The sequence below is a fragment of the Antrostomus carolinensis genome, unplaced genomic scaffold (assembly GCF_000700745.2).
Source record: "Antrostomus carolinensis isolate BGI_N321 unplaced genomic scaffold, ASM70074v2 scaffold21476, whole genome shotgun sequence".
NCBI classification, from domain to species: domain Eukaryota; kingdom Metazoa; phylum Chordata; class Aves; order Caprimulgiformes; family Caprimulgidae; genus Antrostomus; species Antrostomus carolinensis.
In genome coordinates, this window is record NW_010322775.1 from 134,248 (window position 1) to 156,149 (window position 21,902).

A 21,902-nucleotide genomic window follows, 5' to 3' on the forward strand; every position below is an offset into this window, starting at 1 on the left:
GCTCTTCCTAAAGTCATGTTTGACAAGTGGAATGTATTTACTTTTCTTCTCTGCTGTGTCTTTAAATAGGCTTCATGATCTTGATTCAGATGAGTCTGATAATGTAAAAAGGATAAAGTAAAAAAGAATAATGTAAAAATTTTAAAAAAATTAAATGCTGTTAATGTCTCAAGGGAAAATGAAGACAGAGGTCAGCTATGGTGTGCCCTTGTCACGTGGGAACAGACTGCTGTGGAGAGGACTGTGAAAACTCTTACCAGGACCTCCATTCTCTGTCAGAACTGCCTTTGAGCTCAAGTCTTGGCCCTTGCCAGAGCCATGTTGTAGCTCTGTCTGTGCCTGGCCATGTTTGATACCCCAGTCCTGACCCACCAGCCTCATCACTGCAGACTTGTCCAGTGATTGGACCTGATCCCAGTCAGTGCCTCCAGACCTTCTTGTGTGGGGATTGGGGAAGCTGTGCCTTGTTGGGAGATGGTAACCCTTCCCACCTTGCTGCCTGCAGCCAGTTCACCTCACCTTGCAGAGCCAGCACTCTCCTCCTGGGTCCATGGTGAGGAATGACAGACTCTGGGGCAGCACAGCAGGCTTTAGGGTGGGCAGTTAGCCGTTAACATCGTTAACACAGCCGCACCAGGGAAGCTCAGGCTGGCAGTTTCCTCTTGTCTCTATTTCAGTCCAGTGCTGAAGATCTGTAAAGCAAGTGCAAGCTCCTGTTAAACCTCGCTCTGGGACTGAAGGCTGTGGGGGTGAAGAGGATGTCTTTGGGGTAGGATCACTGCCTGCTGGCCTGCAGCATGACAGCATCTCCTCAGCTGTTAACAAAAGTCTGTGTTTGATCCTGATCACGAACATTAAACTCCTCAGAAGTAGCCATTTCTGTAGCAATTGCTAAATTATGGCACATATGCTGAATGAAACCAAATTAGGGCTCTGTGTGCAGTATTTATTTAGGCAATTTCATTTAACCTTGCCATCTTTTAATTCTTTTTATACCCTGATTTAATAATTTCTGATTTTTTTAAAGTTCTGTTTACTGAGAAGACCACAAGAGACCTGAACTGAGTAATTTTCTGTTTCTGCAGTTTTGTACTTTAATAGCAACAGAATCAACTGTACATAAACTTTTTAAAAAATAAACATCTTTATCTGCAGTGGTTTAGATGTTTATTATCTTTGTAGCACTCCATTTGCAGGACATTACCACCTTCACAAGAAATTGAATCAATTTGTAGTCAAAGTAGTGATTTTGGTTACTTTTTGATTTTGTAAGGGAAAAAAGGTAACTTTTAAAGAGACAAAACATACTGCAATAATGCAGGAAGTTTCAAATGGTAATATATCAAATTAAAGATCTCAGTTTGATTAAAGATCTCAGTGAAATGACTGTATATTAATATCAGTCCTCAAAAGTTGCCGACAGTAATATAGTTCTAAGGAAACATACTTCACAGGAAAAATTAGGCTATATTCCAGCCAGTTGGTGTCATGGAACAGATAACTGAATTTCTTGCTTTCTTGTCAACCCAGTAATATCATGTAACTTTTCTAAAATGTTCATGTAATCAACAGTCTCTAGGGTGGTCTGCATTTAATAGACTGAATAATTATTTCTTTGAAAACCAGTCTTATCGGCATGTCTTCTCTTACAAAGTCTTCAGGAAAAATACCTTTTTTTTTTTTTGGAATCATATCCCACAGGTTACACGCAGCATAGAAATTAAATTCACAAAAAGATGATGCAGGTTTGTGCTTTATTTTCATGTGACCTTTTTTGAGGAAAGTAAAAAAGAAGTATATTTTGAAAGAAATGGAGCTACTTACTCCCACATCAATGGAAAGAAACAGAGCAAAGTTCATCAGTACACATTGCTCTTTGCTGGAGTCACTTGTCTGGTGCTTCTTTGAAATGTAGTATCACAGTCCTGGGAGCAAAATCAGTCATCAGAGGCAGCAGTTGCCATGACTGCTAAGGCACGATTAACTCTTGCAATGCTCAGAAATGAACTCAAGTGGCTGATGGCAGCTACCTATGCCAATGCCACCATGCGATGATGTACATGGATGGTGAAGGAGTTGCTCTTGTTCTGTACCATGATTTTCAGGCTTAACAAAATGCAGCACATCTTCAAAGTGAGAAGAGTGCCAGGGACTTTCAATCAGCATCTCAAATTTGGCTTCAACTCTCCAAAGATACAAACTGGAATACCCTGATGCAAATTGAATATGGTCTTGCTAAGATGGCAGCAGCACTTAAACAATTCCCTCCCGTCTCCCTATCGTAAGAATTTTTTCCGGGTGTTTCTCTTGTTTTAACATTCCCTAGGCAGTTTTGTACTACTCTTTAACCACGTCATTGGCAATGAGGAAAGGCAAAAAATCTGTTATTGCAAGTGGGAAAGAAACATGAGCTTAATGTGCAGCTGGAAAATAATTTTTAAAGCCCTTCACATTCAAGTTAACAAGCTTTTTTCCTTCCTGGTTTACTTTGTAGCCCTAAACAATTGCTGGTACTGCCATAATGCAACAATGCTGGGGGGAAGAGATAGGAGGAGCTGTTAAAGCTTTTCAGACCTATAGCTATGGAATAGACAAGTCCTGTATGGGGACACACCTGTGGGGCGCACTAGAAACCAGGGCACTGAACTCATCCAAATCAATGGGGAATAAAATCAGGATAAATGCAAGGCACAGGAGAAATCTAAACCAGCTTTACCGCCAAGGCCTCTGTAATGGGAGGCTATGCATGAGACCTCTGGGCCTCTCAGCACCTGACATACCAGACCATGTACATGCCCTTCTCCTCTTTGCTCCCAAATCTTCTCTTTGTCTGGGCCCACCATTGTATGGGTGTTTGCAACTAGGCATTTCTTAATTATTTATCAACAACCATGAAAATCAGCCCTGAGTCTTCAATGCTCAGACTGGCAGAGATTTTCTCACCGTATAATTTGCTACAGATTCAGCAGTGCCAATCTTACTATTTAACACCAAAGTGCTACATCCTAACACTGTCCAGAGAGACCTTACCGAGAATAGAACAGGAACAGCAGCAGCAACTGGGCTGCAACAGAAAAGTGGGGTGCCAGCCAGGGACTGGCTGGGGTGTGAACACAGAGGTTGGAAGAGGCCTGAGTCACCTCTACTTTTTGATGGTGCTTTGTTGCCACCTGATGGCCTGATGCAAGAAAAGGCATGCTCTTTAAGAAAGAGATGTCTTGCATTTCATTAGATCCACTGACAGCATTAAGAAAAAAATGCTTTTCAGCTCAAAGTCTTTTCATGCCCTGCTAACACGAGTCTCTGCTCCGCAGGTGATGAATTACTTTTCTCCAAAGTGACAGTAATAATTGCAATATACGCACAGCAACTGTATTTTATTTTTATTTAGCATGAACTTCTATTTGTCTTTTGCAATTTCCTTTCTTAAGATGGTATCTGGAAGATAACGATGTCATCAGGCCTGGAATTGCCACTAACGTGATAATTCTGGGATGCTTGATCCATCCATCCTGATATTCCCCCATTAGCCACGGTAAGCACTCCAGTTGCCCCTCACCCTGGTGCTCCTGACCACCCCCAGAAGCAGGTTTGCCTTGTGTGACACAGTTGATATCTTGCTTCAGGTGTAGTGTTGAACCACAGGGAGGCCCAGCAGACACCCTGGACAATCCTGACCACGATTTGCACATCTTTTTTTCCCTTTTCCCATTTCTTGAGCCTACCTTTCTCTGTCTTTTCCTCATGTTTCTCCACTCCAGTCTCCTCTCATTTAAGCATTTCACCTCTAATTACCTTTTTCCTAAAGGTCCTAGTTTTCCTTCATGCATATCCAGCTTTTGTATTTTTGCCACCCTTGCCTGGGTGATCTTGGCCATATATAGCATTAGCGATGCTGCTGGTCTTGCAAAACTCTGCTCCCCAAAAGGGTTCTCAGTGCTCCCTCCAACCATCTTTGGAGTCCGTCTGTTTCTCACATCACTCCCCTCTAAGCACTGGTAAAACCAAGCCATCCCTCATGGCACTGTCTGTAAGTTTTGTTGGCACTGTACATTGTTATCTGTCGCATGCAGCAAATTCTTATGTTGTGTCCAGTCACTGTCAATGTCCTTTTTAATAAGTGTAACCTCAAGTCAGGGCCTGCAGCCCTAAAAGCAATTTTTCCTGCTTATTCCAGCTGTTTTAGTCACGTAGGAAGCTCTTAGTGGCTGCTAATTTATTTTAAAAATTCTGAGGCTGAAATGGTTTGGAACTAAGGGACTGGGCTTTACATGTATTGCTCTGGTGGAATCCTGGTGGCTGAAGGGTAGGCTCTGCCTTGGGACCACTCATGTGGCTGACAGAGGTAAAGTGAACTCATGTCTCACCACAGGTATGGATACGAAGTTAAAGTATAGAAACTGGCAGTTGTCACCTATGCCCTTCACTTTCTTTTCATGTAGATTGATGAAGATGATGTACAAAGGGGACAAGAGCAGGCCACGTGCTCATCATACACACCACCTTGGGTTTGCAGCAGCTTTAGACACAAAGAAAACAACGTTGCTTATTGGCACTCTGAGGAAAGTGGCTGGGGCACAAACTGCCAGCTCTGCTTAGAAGATCCTTTTCCACCGGCTGCTTTTTTCTGGGTTGCTCTAAAGCGTCTCTTGAATCCACAGTCGGAGAACTTCTTCTGAGGGCATCACAAGTCGGAGAACTTCTTCTGAGGGCATCACACACACCATCAGATCACATTGCTCAGCTTCTTCACTGTCACACAGTATTAGTTGGGTGGGGGGCTCTGATAATGTCTGTAAGACAAATGCACTCACTCAAACACCCTCTGGTTTTTGATGAGCTAGTCTGCCTGTCTTCTACTTTCCCCCACAAACCATTCCTCTCATCCTTCCTGCCACAACTGCCCAGAGACCAAGTGCTCAGGAACCCACAGCCACAAAAGCTGTTGCCTGCATTCTCACTTGACCTGGACAGCACATTTAAGCTACTGACTTAACCATACTCCTCGTGAGTGAGCGAGGAAAGAGGCTGCTTTTGATGACTGGTTTCTCTTCACCAAGGAGTTGAGAAGCTCAGTGCTGGTACCAGGGGACTCGGAGAAGTGTTGCCAATGACACAGCTGTTTTGTTCAGGGAGCAGCTGGTCAGGCAGGGTCAGTCCGTGCCTCCCAAGCTGCTTCCACACAAGCATGGTCCCTGTCCAGGGCTCTAAGCTGAAGGCAGTGACAGCCGTGCGGCCAGCTCATATGGGCTGCTTGACCCCTGCAGCTCAGCTCATCACACTGGAATGAGCAAGGTTTCCTATGCATATGTCTGCTTTTTCTGCCTGCCCCATGCTCCTGTGAGTACCCAGCACTCTAACAAACAATAAAGCACAGTAAGAAAAATTACCAGTGTGTCTGGCAGGACAGCAACGGGGCAGAAGGAATACTGAAAGATTTTACTTGTTTTCCAGGTAAGGAAAGGCAGGGTCAAAGCAGCCACAGCAAAGCCAGCAGAGGAGATGAGGGCAGTAACCAGCCACATGGATCTGCTACCTGGAAACAACAGAAGCAGCAAAACTTCTCAGAGAGACTGTGAGGACAAACCACTCAATGCAGTCAGCCTGCACCCTCTGTGACTGCTCTTCCCACCCACCCTGTGAGATCCTTTGCTGGCACACTCCAGGGAAGGATACCAGTGCCAGTGTCAGTGTAGGCGGCTGCACTCCCGAGTCTTCCTTTTTTTACCTCCCCCAAGGAACAAATGGGCAGCACATTTGCAAACAAGATGGGACATACTGGATGGAAACAAAAAGAGCTGTGGGCTATCCTTGGGCATGACTACACGAGGGGAGTGTGGAGGAAGGCTGGCTGTTACCTTGTGCCCTCACGCACTGTATCTGGCTGAAGCTGCTGCTTCTATTGATCGCCTCGACGTATGTCTGAGCTTTTACACAATAATCAGGTCCTGCCTCCATGGTGTCCAGGTGAACCACGGAACTGATCTCTTTCATCACCTTCTGTTGCATCTGCCACAGGTACAGGAGAGAGAGCATCAGAACATAATTGAGAACACGAGTCCCAACACGATGCTAGCCCAGACTGCACTGGGAGAAAAGGAAGAAAAATAATAGGAGGAGGAAGTGCCAGAGAGGATTATGTGAAAAAGAGAATAGAGGGAGAAAAGCAGCAGATGAGGCAGCACAGTGAAACCACGCATGTCTGGAAGGATAGGAGGGGATGGGAAGAAAGAGCTGTGAGCCAAAGAGGCATAATGATGGTGTTGGACCTGTCTCCAGGATGGATCTTGGACCTATGCTGTATATAGCTTGTCTCCTGGATGGACCTTGTTAAGTACACTGCAGCCTTGTCCTCCAGCTCTGTCTCTGTTCCTGCATCTTTTTTTCTCCTGGCGGGGGTCCCTGTATGGACCCTGAGCCTGGTTCATCACTTGCCTTGTCTGGGACTGCTGATGGACCCTGTTACCAGCACCTGGTTCTGCCTGCTGTGGTCAGAATCTGTGGGTCTATGCCTCATTGGGGAGGGCACTGCTTGCACTGGGATCACCCTTGGCTCCTGACCTGCCTCCTCATAGTGAGCAGCCCTGCTCCTGCTGCTTTCTGATAGAAGAAAGACTTTTGTATGATTAAATTGCTAATCCTTTCTCAGAGTAGAAGGAAGTCATGGTGGAGAACCACGCAGATGTGTGCTCACCACTGCATTACTACTGATGATCTGGAAGAAAAATGAAAACTGATACATGCTAATGATAGTAAAATACCACTTCAGAATAGTAAAGATGCTGGCCAACTGTGAAGAACTGCAGGAGGACCTTGTAATAAAATGACAAATGAAATTCAGCACAGATAAATGTGAAATAATGCTCATTAGAATTTTTCCCTTTCATTTTTACATGGTCAGTGATTCAACCTTAAGTTGAGCATCCCCTGTCAAAAACAGGAACTTGGGGCTCAGGTTTTATGGAATAGTGAGCTCTGTGGTAGGCCCACATGTTAACAACTGCTGGCGAAACAAAAGAGAGTTCTATGATGTTAATCCACAGTGCACCTGCACTGTGAACTGTGCAGGTTTACTCCCTGCCCACCTTGGTAAAGACAAAAAGAGCTGGAAGGACTTCCACAGGGAACAACTAAGTAAGCTAGGAGTCCTTGGCCTGGAAAGAGACACACAATATAAAACTGTGGGTGGGGAAAGCAAATAGCAAATAACTGTTCTCTCTCTCCTAAACTAAGATTTAAACTGCACAACAGTTAAGCTGCAGAACTCCTGACTACAGGAAGTGGTACATGCTGAAGTTTACATGGCTTGAACAAAAATTCTTCAAGGGCTATTAATGATAGCAGTTCTGGCTCAGGAATTTCCTGCAGCCATGTCTCTGAAATCTCAGAAAATAATCTAACTGTAATTACACACAAGCCCTCTCCTTATTACCTTCTTCAGTCACCTCCATTGCCCACTGGCAGAGAGAAGATACTGGGCTTGATTGTCCCATGGTCTGACTTTATATGGCTGCTTTCAGGCTATTATGTTCTTAGGAGCTACGTAAGCACCAAGTTCCCAGGAGAAAAAAATTAAGATTGTTGTCTAGAGAAGACAAAAGGAACTGAATGGAATACAAATTTTCACTGCTTCATTATTACACAGGTGTAAGCAAAGCCCTCAGCTAAGCAAGTTACAGCTCACTATCATGGGCAAGCTATTTTAAAAGAAACTCCTGAGAGAACTTTGTCAGCACCTCAGTGTGACACCTTAATCCTGGTCTGAGTAAACCAAATTTTGTTGAGAGAAGAAGGTCAGCGTAAACACCTTCAGTTCTGATTTCTTTCAATAGTTGAGGTCCCTGAGGGGATTTCTCTGATTCCTCTTCCCAGAGAAGGAAATGTGGAAAGAACAGTGAAGTTTCTCCATGGAGGTGACAGCAATGCACTGGTATGTGCAGAGAAATATGGCATATTGACTCCAGGCAGGTCCTCCAGCCCCACAGCAGGAGCCTGAACTGGCAAACAGGCTGTGGGCAATGTCTGTATGCTTTCACTCTAAGTATGTGGGCTCTTTGTTATTGCCCAAAACCCGAGGGTAAAAAAACTCACCCTACTCTCCTGGCCCTTCTTCCAATAGAGAACACAGAATTGAAAGGCAGGCCCCATGTCTTCCAGCTCCACTAGTAAATGATACCCCGCTGCTATGACCTTCATCACAGGTGGGGTCAGGGAAGCTGCCAACACAGAGAGCGCACTGTTATTACATCAGAGGTAACCCTTAAAAACTGTCTTCCCTTTCCCAGCTAGGAGAGGAGGATAAACTGCCACCATGAGCACAGTAACATTAATCTGGAAAAATAGCTGGTTGATTCAGTGGGGCAGGAACTTCTCTCTTCTTTACCTCCCAGTATGCATAGATACTGTAGCAGACTTTGAGCAGGAGAAGGACCATGACTGGCATTCCAAACAGGAGTTTGGCAATAGCTGAGTTGCACAGCACTTCAAAGGTTTTGAATTTTCTCCAGTGGAGGAAGTGTCTGGCCTGAGGGTCCCATGTGATCAACAGCAGCAGAACCAGCTGGGCGACCAGAAGTTGAGACACCAGATCAGGCCAGTTCTTCTGCTCCTGGGCATTAGCTCAGCACTAACATGCAGAACAGGAGCTGTGAAACCACTGCTTCTTCATGGGAATTTTGGCAGTTAATCAAAGGTGAGGAAAAAGTAATATGAGCCTCAGGATAACTCTGGCAGTTCACATGAATCCTGATTTTCTTTTAGTATTCTACATGGTTTTAAATAGACTTGGGCTGATGACCTGCTGTGACTTAAGTTTTTGTAAATGTAGGCAAGTAAATCTGTAGGTGATTTGCTTCATGCTTACTTTGATATTCAAAGCTTGGTTCGGTCTGGGATTCTGCTGTCAGGAATATTAGTGAAACAGAATCAATCAAGCATGGATGAAACTACACACTGTACATTTGTGAACCAGGAATCAAGGCAGTACAGAAATCATATTTGCACTACTTATCTATGCCATTCTTTACCACTCTGTTGTAGCTGAAACTGTTTTCAACCTCCTTGCTTTCAAGAAAGGAAGGAGAGCGATAAATAGGAACATATAGAAGAGATGTTCTTAATAGAGTTTGCTCTTCTATCCAGTGAATTTCCATTAATATCGGGCAATATGGAAATGTAAAATCCAAGTATGTTCATGATCAGTGTGCCACAAATAGGAGGCCTGGAAAACTACTTTATACTTTTAAATTAAATGCTGAGAATCTGCTTAACATGATGTCTCAAAATAAAAAAGTGATAACATCATTTGGAGGTTAAAACAAATATGGGGCTAATGTATTAACAAAGACGCATTGCAAGATGCAACTACTATCCAAAGGGGAGCACTTATATCTATCTCTGTGCTGGCACATTGGATACCAACTATGTGAATTTTGATAAATTAAGAAGACTGACTAAATTGTTAGTTTTAGGAAGGTCTTTTAAAAGTGTTTTCCATGTGTTATCATACTTTATGTGTATCTACACCTACGGCTTTGACACTGCAGCTTTTTTAGTCTGGAAGTACTGTGAGCTGTGCTGATGCCCTGACTGTTGATGAACCACACACGGAACCTGTGGGCTGTGCTGTGAATTCCCTAGCTCCTCTCAGACTCAGTGCTTAGGGTTTCCTAAGAAATGTGAAAACAGAGCAAGGGAAAGTGAGCAGTAAAAATGCATAAGGACAAGAACTTACAGTGACTTTTCTTTCTCCTTTAAACATTTGTCTAGATATGCATATGCACATTGCAGCCCATTGCAAGCTGTATCCTCTGAACCTTCACAGCTTTGCCAGAGGATTGGATTGAGTCTCTAAGACACGGGACCAAGCTGCCAGATACTTCACTGTACCATGAGAATGTTGCTGCTTTTCTTCATGACGAGGGTCAAGCTAAGAAATATCCTTCCCCTCTCTCTGCCTGACAGTGTGGTCTTGTTGCTCAGCTCTATGCCCCTATAGCTGCTGGAAAAGGGAAGGATTTTTCATGGCTCAACTTTGTGCCACCACAGCTCCTGGAAAAGGGAAGCTTTTCAACTAAAGCACTATCTAGAAAACACTTCCACACCAAGAGACATACTCACCAACTTCAGCAGCACTTCTGATGGTGCTGCTTTGAATAAGTGCTCTGTATGAGTGAGGACTGCTCACTCATGAAGTAACAGGTACCTTCCAATGACTGGTGAAGGTTTAAGATTGGGTCAATCTGGTCTTGGACAGGCAATTTCTTCCCTGGCTAAAACTGATGACTGATGCCCATCCCAGTGAGGGCTGCACTCTTATAGTGACCTCAACAGAAGTCTTTCACCACAGTTTTTATTGCTGAAAGCAGTTGCCTACATGGCAGAGAACAGAGGTGATGATTCCAGAGGAACACTGGAAATAGCATGTTAATTTTAGGCTGCAACTTGATCCTTGGGTTGAGTTGGACCTCAAGCTTTGCAGGAGTTGGAAGGATATGGAGAAAATACCCTGCTTTGCTAGGACTGCAGCAATGCTGCAGTTTCTACTTTTCTTTCCTTTTCTCAGGTTACTTCATTTATCTGACAATATGGGAGGAGGGAATCATGTCTGGAAGGCAGCAGGATTTCTAGGACAGCATGCAGCAGACAGAGGGTGACAGAGCTGTTTTCTAGAGTAAGTGCTTCCATAGGATCAGGTTCTGGACCCTCAGAAGTGTCTAGATGACATGGTTTAGATGAAGCATTGATAACAATCCTGATTGATCAGAACTCTTCGAAATCAGGGGCAAGAGCGGTCAACTTGCCAAAAGAAGTGTCTAGAGTCTTGTTACCTACCTTTGAAGGCCTTGAAATTCAAGGCCTAGTAAATTCATCCCTACCTCAGGAGGAAATCATATCCAAGAACACAGCATGGCTGTCTAAGAATGAAACATCCCAACCCAGCATGAAAGAAGCTGAGAAGCAGGGTGAGCTCTGTGTGTTTATGGGCTTTGTGTGACATGCACAGTACACAAACATGGATGTGAGCAATTCCTCAACACCAAACTCCGAGAAATTAACATGATCCATGTAGCTTAAGCCAAATAGCCAGACTCACTTGTTATGCGATTGAAGAAACCTTTCAGGGTGCCCCATTCTGATCTTCTAGCACCAACGTCTGCCCTTACACGCAGGTTATAGGCCACAGTAGCTGAGATATCCTCTGTGATATTACACACTGTGGCTGTGATAAGTGAACATTCACAGATTGGAATCCAGCTCTCATTGGCATAGTCTCGTTCATATTCCCTGAGGAGAGGAAAAGAAAGCAGAGAGGCAACAGTCTGAAAGGAAATATATCTGTGACATGGGCTAAGGCTGCTTACTAGTTCTTTCCAGCTAAAACCAGTACTGGGATACATTTGGGCTGGAATACCAGGAGTGTATGAAACCAGTATGGGTGTGTTTTAGATCTTATCTAGAGAAAATCTCCCAAAGACAGCTTGTTTGTGAGCCAAATGCAGTATGATATTGTAGGAGGTAGGGATAGCCAACACAGTGTTGATGCATCAAATCCTGCCCCCTCACTTGACTTGATCATCCCTGGTAAGCCAGAATTACAAAGCCATACTGTGATACAAGTCACAGCTCAAGATGTAACAGAAACCTCCTGTAATGTGTGTTAAATGTTTAGAAGACTAACACTGAATAAATCTCAAATAGTTTCTCTTTCCTCTTGTAAATTGTTGCTAATCTTCCTAACTTTTGTATTCTTTGGACAGAGGCAGTTTTCATATCTGGCCTTAATGCACACCTTGGGTTACTCAGGTATCTGTTACCCTGTAAACAGTCTCGGCATTGGAGAAAGATGATTTTTTTTCCTCACTTGTGATCAACAGTGCTAGAGTATCAAACTTCTCTTATGCCTGTGAACTGAATAGTGCTCAAGACATTCAAACAGTGCAGGATTTTAAGTTTAAGTAAACAGTGTTCAAGGAGCAAAGAAGCAAAAAACAGAAGTTACCCCTGAAACTCAACAGAGTATCTCACAGTTTCTCCCTGGACGATCACAGGACTCCAAGTTAAGAAGTGTTTCATGTTGGTAGAAAGAATAGAGATATTCTGAGGTGCTGGCAATGAAGTATCTTCACCTAAGATTCCCAGAAAAAAAAAGAAAGAAAAAAGGTGTATGAATGTACTAGAAAAAATCTTAGTGCATAATAGTGCAAAACTGTTTTGCATCAGAAATACACACTCTTCATTTCACTACTGTCACTTCAGTGTTTGGAAGTATTTTACAGAGAAGAAGAAATGATAGCCAGTTAACCAGTTAGGCTGGCACTGCTTACAGAAAGGCAAAGCAGACCTTTTCATTATTTGAGAGTTTTTTTCATTGTATCAGTAAAACATTGAGAAAAGTCTTCCAATTCAATTTAATGAAGTCAAGTGACCAACACTCTGTTGCACTCTATAGACTATTCCAATGGATGTCATGGTTAGAAATGTGCTATTTCTTTCCTGGCTTGACTGGACACTACAAGATCCTAACTCTGGTACAGCCTTTGTCACGTTGCAGGATTCTAATAAGGTAAGTGCTTGTAGGCTGCAATCAAAGCACCTCTTAACAGAATAAAATTATCCAATGGACTATAAATGACACTATTACATTATGCTGAGGTTTTCAAAGCATAAGTATGGGATGGGACCTACAGTGTAGTTAATGGGTTTTATCCTATGGCACCTTAATATAAAATCCTTAGCAGTGCTTGACCAGAGCACAGAAGGCAGGATTCCCCATGGGCACATCCTGCACTACACTACACTATGGGCACAGACTTCTCTGGTCTGCTACCTCCCAGTCCCAAGAAAATGACGTTTTCTCTACTCAGCAGGGAATGCTTCTCAAGGAACCATTGGAAAGGAGGAATCGATGGAGCTGTTTCAACTAGCTCAGTTTAGCAGTGGTCATTTCAACAGTCTCCCAGAAACAAGGCAACTGTTCTATCACAATATGTATGTTACCTAAAGGTTATTTCCTGTTTGTTTTTTTTTTTGAATTACATCTATTTCACTTAACCAGGTCTATCTTCCATTAAACTGTCATCAGAAGAGGGTGTCTTCTTTTAAGCTGTGTTTACAAAGTTAACCAATAAATGTCAGTTGTTCTACCCAGAATCAAAACCAGACTGACAAGTCCATGAGCAATGTTTTCATGATTATTATTCTTTTAAAGCATTAGAACAACACTGATTTTCTTTCTGCCCTTAGAATATTCCCTGTATTCATATCTTTATAAAATAATTAATAATGTGGAGAGCCTTGATGCCAACTCTTTTATGATTCCTTGGCATAAGTTACATGGATCTGTTGACACAACACTCAGCTATTCTTTAAACTAAAAGTCAGATATCTCTGGGATGAGAAGCTTTTTTCCTTGCCATTTAAATAGTGGAACAGTCAGCAGCTCTATTGCTTCTGGGGTTCCTGTTGAGGTTCCATACTACTGGCAAGGCACTTTTTAAAAAAGAAAAAAAAAAAAAAAAGGTCTTTATTGCCATTCACTCTGCAGCTCAACCACCCATTTGGTCTCTTGTTCAATTCACCATGCTTCCTGATATTTAGATCGTTTGCTACTACTTTTCCTTGCACCCTTGGTTCCCACATTAATTTTGGGAGCTGGCATACCTAAGTGTGTGAATTATGTAACAGACACTTCAGTTACATGATCACACAGTAGTTTTTCCACATGACTCATGCTCACCATGTTCCAGGTCTGAACAAAGGTGACTTGCACTGGAGCATTTCCTCTTCTTTTAAGTGCTTAACTTTAGGATTTTCTGTATATATATATATTTTGTATTCAACAGTACTGAACCCTATCTTATTAAACTATCTAGAAGAAGATAGTTCTGAGTTGGACTATCTACCTTTTAATGGCCCAAAGATCATTTTGTATCTGGTTGAGACCAGATACAAAGATCTTCATCACCTGGCTATACTTAGCTCAGTACACTTTTCCTGGTTTGCTGGCAAAACCAGTGACTCTTCTATTGGCACAGTGAGACCTGTCACCTCATTTCAGCTGAACCACCAAAGTTTGTACACAGACACTAAGGTTTCTTTTTTCCTTTCATTAGCAAAAACTCTGGGCCTAATGACAGTGTATGTGTCTCTATTAAAAAAGTTCACAGCTGTAAGTTTCTTTTTGGTATTAATAAATTCAGGATGGGCACTGTACCTATCAACTAAAAACTATAAATAATGATCCAAAATTTTGCTGGTGAGGAAGCTTTAAAATTATTTTTTCTGAAGCAGAGAACAAAATGGAGCAGGACATAATCTGAATTAACAAACTAAGGTGGCACATTTGGAAAGACAGAACTGAGCAAAATCCAAGCACACTGGCAAGCCATGTTTGCTTTCTAGAGAACTGACTGGCACAAAAATACTGAAGTGTAGTCAGGAGATCTCAGGCCAAACTCCTTCTAGGAGATATGTAGCATCTACTCAGAGAAGCAGATTACAAATTGCACGACCTTCTCCCAGGGTAAAGGAGACCCTCTGAACATTTCTGAGCTATTAATTAACACTTCATAACCTTCCTCTCTGACCCCACATCCACTCCACAGGCAGGTTATCCCCCTGTGCTCAAAGAGATCAGCATTAAAAGAGGACTTGAAAGTTCAGCTTCTCAGAGCACAGCAAAAGAACAGAGACAAATACAGTAAATTAATTTCCTTCAAACTGAAACTCCCCTTTAGATTTCAGAATTGACTTGCAGAACATAGAATTTATGGATTGCCTTTTTCATTTACTTATTCTAGTATTAATTCTAGACAAAGAATTAATACTCAAGATAACCTATTTGGCTTACAGTTTGCAAAGGCAGGTTTAACAAAAGACTTTTTGTTTCTCATAACCCCTTTGTCTTCTGACTAAAGTCAACTGAAGATATTTTAGCCGTTTACCTGTGAGATTTGGTGCAATCAGAGCGCAGAGGAAGAACGAGATGAGCTTTAGGGACATATTGCTCACACTTGTCAACTTTTCCCGTGGTCATACCCTGCTGCACAGCTCAGCAATCTCCCGTTCTAGACAGAGAGCCCTGTCTAAGCCAGCCATGATGCGAGAGAGGTGAAGACTCCAAGGGAATATCACAAACACAGCTTCTCTGCCTGTCTGCACCAGTGCCAAAGATGTACTTACATTGTTTGTAAGGGTGTAGCTACAGGGAGTGCCAGGGTAATCTCATGCCAGAATTTCTTTACAGGTCTGTGCAGCTGACTAGATGACATAACTCTGTTTCACTTAGTTAGCAATTACATGTATTAAACAAAGACATTATAAGGAGGAAACAGGATTTATCTCCATGCAGTTGTTATAGCTGTAAACACTCATTTTTCTGCTCAGCCTCATCAAGAGGAAAATATGAATGTGTTTCACAGCGTTAGCCATAAGATACAATGCTTGTGCTGGGAAGCAAAAATAAGTATTTGCAGAAGAAAGGCAAAAATTAATTGTCATTTGAAAAAAAAAATGTTATCTTGTTGTATCAAGAAGGTATAAATAAGGCAATTCTGAGTTTTGAGCTATCATTCAGTTAGGCCTGGGTAGCATATCTGATTCTTCACTTGTGGTGCCATAAACGTGTGGATGTACACATTCCGACTAAATATTCACATGAGTTGAGAAGTATCTCAAAATTCACATGATCTATAAGGAATTATTCCTCATACCATTCACTTTATTACTGAAACTGGTAAGTGAAGCTGACAGTGAAGCTGAGGAGACCAGCTCCAGTGTAGGTACATCCGCACTGGGGAGAAGAATCTTGGCAGAAAGGGCTGACAAGGTCTCTTTTTGGGGTTCTCCCAACCAGGAAAGTGCCGGGGACTTGCAGCTTGTGGGTGGGCTACTGACATCGTGTGGACAGAGCCAGCACCAATGGTGGCCACCCCCACTCCCACAGAAGGGTGTCCCAGGGAGCACGAGCAACCAGAGTGGGCAAACAGTGTGGTGCATGAGCCAGGGCGTGGTGTGGCAGTTCGCTCAGGATGGGCTCTGCAGTCTGCCCGTAGGTTCATAAGTCAGGTAAGTGCTTGAGGTCTCAGCCAGACTGGTGGGCACTTGTCTCCAAGCTAGGACCAGTGCTTCTACACAGAAAGCCCCTGTGATGTCAGATGCTTCCACCCAGACAGACTTGGTAAGGAAGATGCTTCAGTACAGACAGTAGCTTGTAATGGGTGCCAGGACCCTTCCCCTGGAGATAAGGGAAGTACCTGCACAAACTGTAAGCAGATTGATGATCTGTTACATCAGGTGGCCGACTTAAAGGAAACAATGAAAAGGCTGCGTGGTATTAGAGGTGATGAGTCTGAGATAGACAGATGGTTTCAGAATCATGTTCTGGTAACACAACACTGTGAATGAGCCACCTTGGACCCTGCTAACCCACAAAAGCTACAGAGCTCTGGGGCAGGAAGTGAAAAACTTTGGGGGCCAAGTTATCTCTTCCTCCATTTTATCAGCTGGAGGCATGGGGGCAGCCAGAATCAGGTGTAGAATGTATGAACCTCTGGCTACATGACTAGTGTCATTGGGAAGGTTTTGGTTTTTATGACAATGGGATGTTCCTTTCTGACCATAACCTGTTAGGGAGGGATGGGATCCATCTGTCTAGAAGGGGCAAGGGGATATTTGGCAGCAGGCAGGCCAACCTAATTAAATGGGCTTTAAACTGAAGAACTTGTGGGGTGGGGTCAATCTGGCAATACTCAAGCCATTACATCCAGCTGGGGAATCAGCTTGGCCAGTCAGAGCAATAACAAGGTTCCTCAGCTATTTGTTATAAGGAGAATCAGAAGGCCTTCTCCCCTCCTAGGGTGAAGTTGTGTGCTCAGCTCCCTCTCTGAAATGCTTGTACACCAATGCAGGCAGCATGGGGAATAAACAGGAGGAATTAGGGATCTGCTTGTTGTTGAAGGGCTACAATTTGATTGCAATTATGAGACGTGGTGGGATAGCTCACATGACTGGAATGCTGTTCATGGATGGCTATGTCCTCTTTAGGAAAGACAGACCAACAACGGAGGAAATCAGCAGTAATGCAAAAGGTAAGGAAAATGGTTCAATTATTTGCTGCTACTCTGAAAAAAAAAAATATTGCTCAAAACTCGGGACATTTGCAAACACAAGGCTTGCTGATAGATACATCAACATTTCCTGAGGGAATACCCAGTTCAGAAGGATATCAAAGCAAAATATGTAAATCTGGTTGGTTTGTTTACCTTCTTAATAAATCACAGCAAGTTTAGCTGTGAGGCTAGCTATTATGTGTAACAGATTTGCTAGGTGAGTGGAAATCACAGAACTGGTTAAGAAAGCTTGAGAAAAACCAGGTATGTTGGGGAAGAAGTAGTTACCAAGCTGAGCTATGCAATTAGTTGCAGGAAGAGATAATATATATGAAATAGGCACTTACTCAGGGATGGGTTTGAAATATGCACTGCTAGAACTTGAGAGGGAATTACTGATAGCCAGAGAGACAATTGTTAAGAATATTTGCTTTGATTTCCTTATATTCCATAACAAACATATGTAAAGGCCCAATCGGTATCTTACAAATTCTTTTGGAGGAAGGTCCTTTAAAGATGTGCATGAGGTGGAACAAGTTGACAGACTGTTTTCAGTGATGAATAGTCCTGCACCTGGGGACAAACTTGTGGGATTACTGTGATAGCTAAGAATAGTGTTCCAGAAAAAGATACAGAGGAGGAGCTTGTTATATACAACAATCTCAGACAAACCTTTTCTGTATCTAAAGCAATGATGACTGTAACCTGTTCTTTGCTTGGCTTTTTCGGATAAGAGGCAAACAGTAAAAATGCATCGTTGCAAAATGTGAACTGGAGGGCCTTGTTAAAACTTGCAAAATAAAACGAATTTAAGGGGAAAAACAGATGAACGTGTGTTTCCAGATTGCCTTCTGGGTTTGTTGTGACACAGAACTGAAAACTCAAGTTCCTGCAATGTAAGGAAGCAGAATGGTCTGGCTAGGAATCTCTTTTCCTTTAGAGATCAGGTCACACTGTCCTGGTGGAGTGCATCATGGATATCGTAGGAAAACAGATTATTAAGTAGCCTCCTCACCATTTATAAGTAGAAAAGAGAGAAGAGGTTTGACAGGTAACTGAGAAAATGCACAAAAAAATGCATTAAGAACTGCCACCTTAGTCCTGGAACATAGATTTAAACAAAAAAAATACATAGCTACACTGGTTCTCATGAATTCTAGAAAATGATTTGAAATTAATTTACAGCTCTTATCACTTACTGCAAATCAGCAACACTGTGTAAGCCATACCTAATTCAATTTGGGTTGTTCACATATTGCTACTTGTGAGGAAAATGTATTGAAGGAACAGAAAAGAGAAGACAATTTGAAAAGACAATTTGAAAAGAAAATTTGAGATAAATCTTTCAGATTTCAGTAACATTTGAAAAGCAAGTGGACAGGGTTTTATGTAACTACCTATCACAGCCTCTTTGTGATACTTAGATATCCTGGTGGATGCTAAAACATTTTAATAACTGACTTATTTACATATGTTTTGTGATAAGCTTAAACTGCCAATCTGCGGTAGAACCTAAATAAAAGTGAATAGTTTAGGAAGAGGTAATTTATCTGGACCAAATCACTGAGGAAGAAATTCCCTCTGATTAGGAGAAGACTTGAAGCCTTGCAAAACTGACCAGCATGTTTGTAGACTGTCTGTCTTCTGTAGACTTCTGCAGGACTTTGTTACTGCAGAACATTTGTTTAAGACTTCACAAACATTGCAAAAACATTGCATGGGATAGGAGGGAGAGGAAAATCGTATTTTGGGAAGTAGTGTGTGGCAATTTTTCTCATGACTGGAAAAATTTCTAGCAACTGCTCTTATTCCAGCTTCCTCATAGTTCAAAATCAGTTTCTTATTGGAGATGTGACTGAATGCTGTTGAAAAGTTGCTTAAGAGTAAGCTGAGCTGGTGGTAAATACAGCAGTTCTGATCCTGCAACAGTTTTGTTGGGCAACACAAAGCTCAGTGTGGGCTTACATAGCCAAGCATCAGCATAAATAAGCTGCTGAGCTTCCTGCTGCTGGCAAACGAGCCATGTTAATCCAGCTGCATCAGGTGTCTCTACACTGCACTTCAGTGCCATACCAACTATTGCTGTTCTTTACAAGTTGGGAACAAAGCTGACAGAAGAAAATGAATTACTAGAGGGAGCAGTACTATATTAAGGCACAATTTTAAGTTCTTCAAAGAAAAATTATAGCACTACCTGAAAGACACTCTTGGCTATGGTTAAATCTATAAAACATTTTCAAAGCTCTTTATAGAGAAGTTTGGTCAGGATAGACAATCCATCCCTGAAATAGCCCTTTAAATTCAGAAGTCTTGAAGGATAACTTTAGTACATGGCTGGATAAACTTGTGCCATGCTTTCATAGCTGCTTATGGGCTTCAGTATACAGGTAACATGAAGCCTTCTCCAAACCGGGACACTAATTGCAAGTACTGCCTTAAGTGGGAAAACAAGGAATTAAGTGCTTAATGAAATGAGTGGATTCAGGAAGAGATAGTTTGCCGTGTGACCAATTATGGGAAAACAGTGGCAAACTATCTGTTTTATCTACCCAATTCTCTCCCAAGACTCTGATCTCTACTCTGCCAATGCTTCCAATTATGTAGGTATTAATTTACTCCTTCTGTTGAATGGCAGTGTATAATACAGACAAGAGGAGTGCAAGAGCTGCTGTTGTGGTACTCAAAATGACATTAGCTGAATGTCTGATTTTCTCCTTTGGTCTTTCAACAAGTGTTTTCTCTATTAGAGAGCTGGTATGGGACACAGGATGGAGTCTTAGGACCTTACATGTCAGTAGATATGTGGATCCTGTCAACAGGCTAAGCTAAGTAATTCTGCTTAAAACCAGGGACAAAAGCTCTAAATACCATTTTTATGCTCATATGTTCATTATCAAGCACCTGATCCCCTTTGTTAAAATATACGGAATCCATGAAATCAGAGTGAAACACATCAGAACAATCACTTATTAATTTAATGCTTGTAATCCCAAGGGAACTCACAGGCTTGATTTCACATGCAATGGTCTATTAACCCTTTGCTGAAGCTGCTTGTATATATGTAGTGAAGTCGAGTTGGCATCTAACAATATATAGCAATGTACAAACAAGTATCTATGAGGGAGTGAAACTTTAGGTGGGTGCTGAATTTGGACAGGCTGTAACTTCTGTAAGAAATGTGAGGAATTGTGTGTAGGTTCAAGAATATACTTCAGTGTTGTGGTACTGAGGTGTTAGGCTGCACGTGCTCAGTGTTGACCCTTTCTTCTCTTGATGCTCTGCAACTAAAACCTACAACACAATGAACCTCTGTCTGTTTTAAAACAGAATAACTCTGAATTATTGTACTGGCTATTACACAACCAGTGTCCTGGTTGTTCACTCTGTGCTGATAGACAGACTGTGGCTTGGATTGTGCTGCAGAGTCAGTGATGCATTATGTTGGTGATGCCGAAGGTCAGGAAGGGAGCTGCCTGTGGTGTTACAGCGTGCCGGCTAGGAGAGCTTTAGCTTTGCTCTTCTTCCAGTTTAGTTTGCAGAGTTACACAGACAAAATTTAAAGTTGCATCAATAGGGGTACAGAGATCTGGGAAAAGGGCCTTCCTATGAAGTGAAATAGGAAACAGGGACTTCTGAAGGAGTGAGTACCTCTTGCTCAGGGTTCAAAGCAAAGCCACAAATGAACGATCTGAGCTTAACACCAGAATGTTGAGATAACTGAGTGAAAATTAAGGAAAATAATGGTTCTATCTCATCTTTGCAATTTGATTTGTACAACGTGCTTTGGTCTGATTCTCAAACAAGTTGGAAATTATTTAATTATGTGTTTTATCACAATACGCAGAAGAGTTGACTTTCAAGGAAGACCCTCAAAGCAAAAATTTATGCTGTTAAAATGTCTGTGCTAATCCATCACAGAAACTAGCTTTTTACCCCTTTACAAATATTACATTACAATATACAAAAAGATGGGGATAGAAGGAAAGGGAAATTAACTGTGAATCACAGAGGTTGACATGCTAAATGTCAGTCCGGGGTCAACATGACAGTAAAGGGTCAACAGGATTTAGGAATTGCTTCAGTGGCCACTGCATGTCACTGTTGCTCCACAAAATGGCGGTGGGTACCTGATTTTGTCAAAGATAATTTGATTTCTGAAGACAAAAACCTTTGGAAGCTATAATACACACTTATGAATACATTTGATACCTATCTGAGACCTATCCCCAACTAATCCATCTGAGAAAGAATATTAATTTTAGAAAAACAGTACTTTGTTAACCCTGCCTGCAAGATTTAAGAAAAAGGAAGCTTTTTTTTTCTTAAAACCCTTTGATTTCTGGCATGTTTTCTAGAATCATAAATAGGGAAAACCTAGTGTATTAATTCCCCCCCCCAATTCAGCAGAAGAGAAGCAAAATAAGGCACCTTTATATAAGAAAAAATTGGTAGATTGTATTGTGAAAATCTTAGAGATACACTGAGCAATTTAGTGCCAAAAAATAATCTGGGAGTCTTAATTCTGGGAACAAGCCTGATGTATATTCTAGTGAGGATGAATATTTTCCTATTTGATAAAAGTATCTCTAGGCCGGATGAATGTTTAAATTGTTCAAACTGGTCCAAGTATCCCATGTACAGTGAAAGAGAGTCTTGCAAAAGATACAAGAGGTACAATGAACAAAGAAGACTCTTTCTGTAGAGGGAGAAGTTTTTGAGAGTTTTGCTGTTTATAGGCAGTAGCTTTTCATTAATTCCATCTAGATTTTCCAGAAGTAAGGAAATAAGGAA

The 21,902-nt window shown here is 42.0% G+C and overlaps 1 protein-coding gene across 1 annotated transcript; it reads right to left on the minus strand.

The window, feature by feature from the left end:
• Positions 1-4,637: 4,637 nt before the first annotated feature.
• Positions 4,638-15,003, minus strand: IL20RB (interleukin 20 receptor subunit beta). The gene is made up of 7 exons (XM_010170376.1): positions 14,946-15,003; positions 12,002-12,128; positions 11,096-11,286; positions 8,092-8,216; positions 5,859-6,009; positions 5,391-5,536; positions 4,638-4,793 (listed from the first exon to the last, which is right to left on the minus strand). Exons 1-7 carry the CDS (start codon positions 15,001-15,003, stop codon positions 4,638-4,640), a joined length of 954 nt encoding a protein of 317 aa, XP_010168678.1.
• Positions 15,004-21,902: the final 6,899 nt, after the last annotated feature.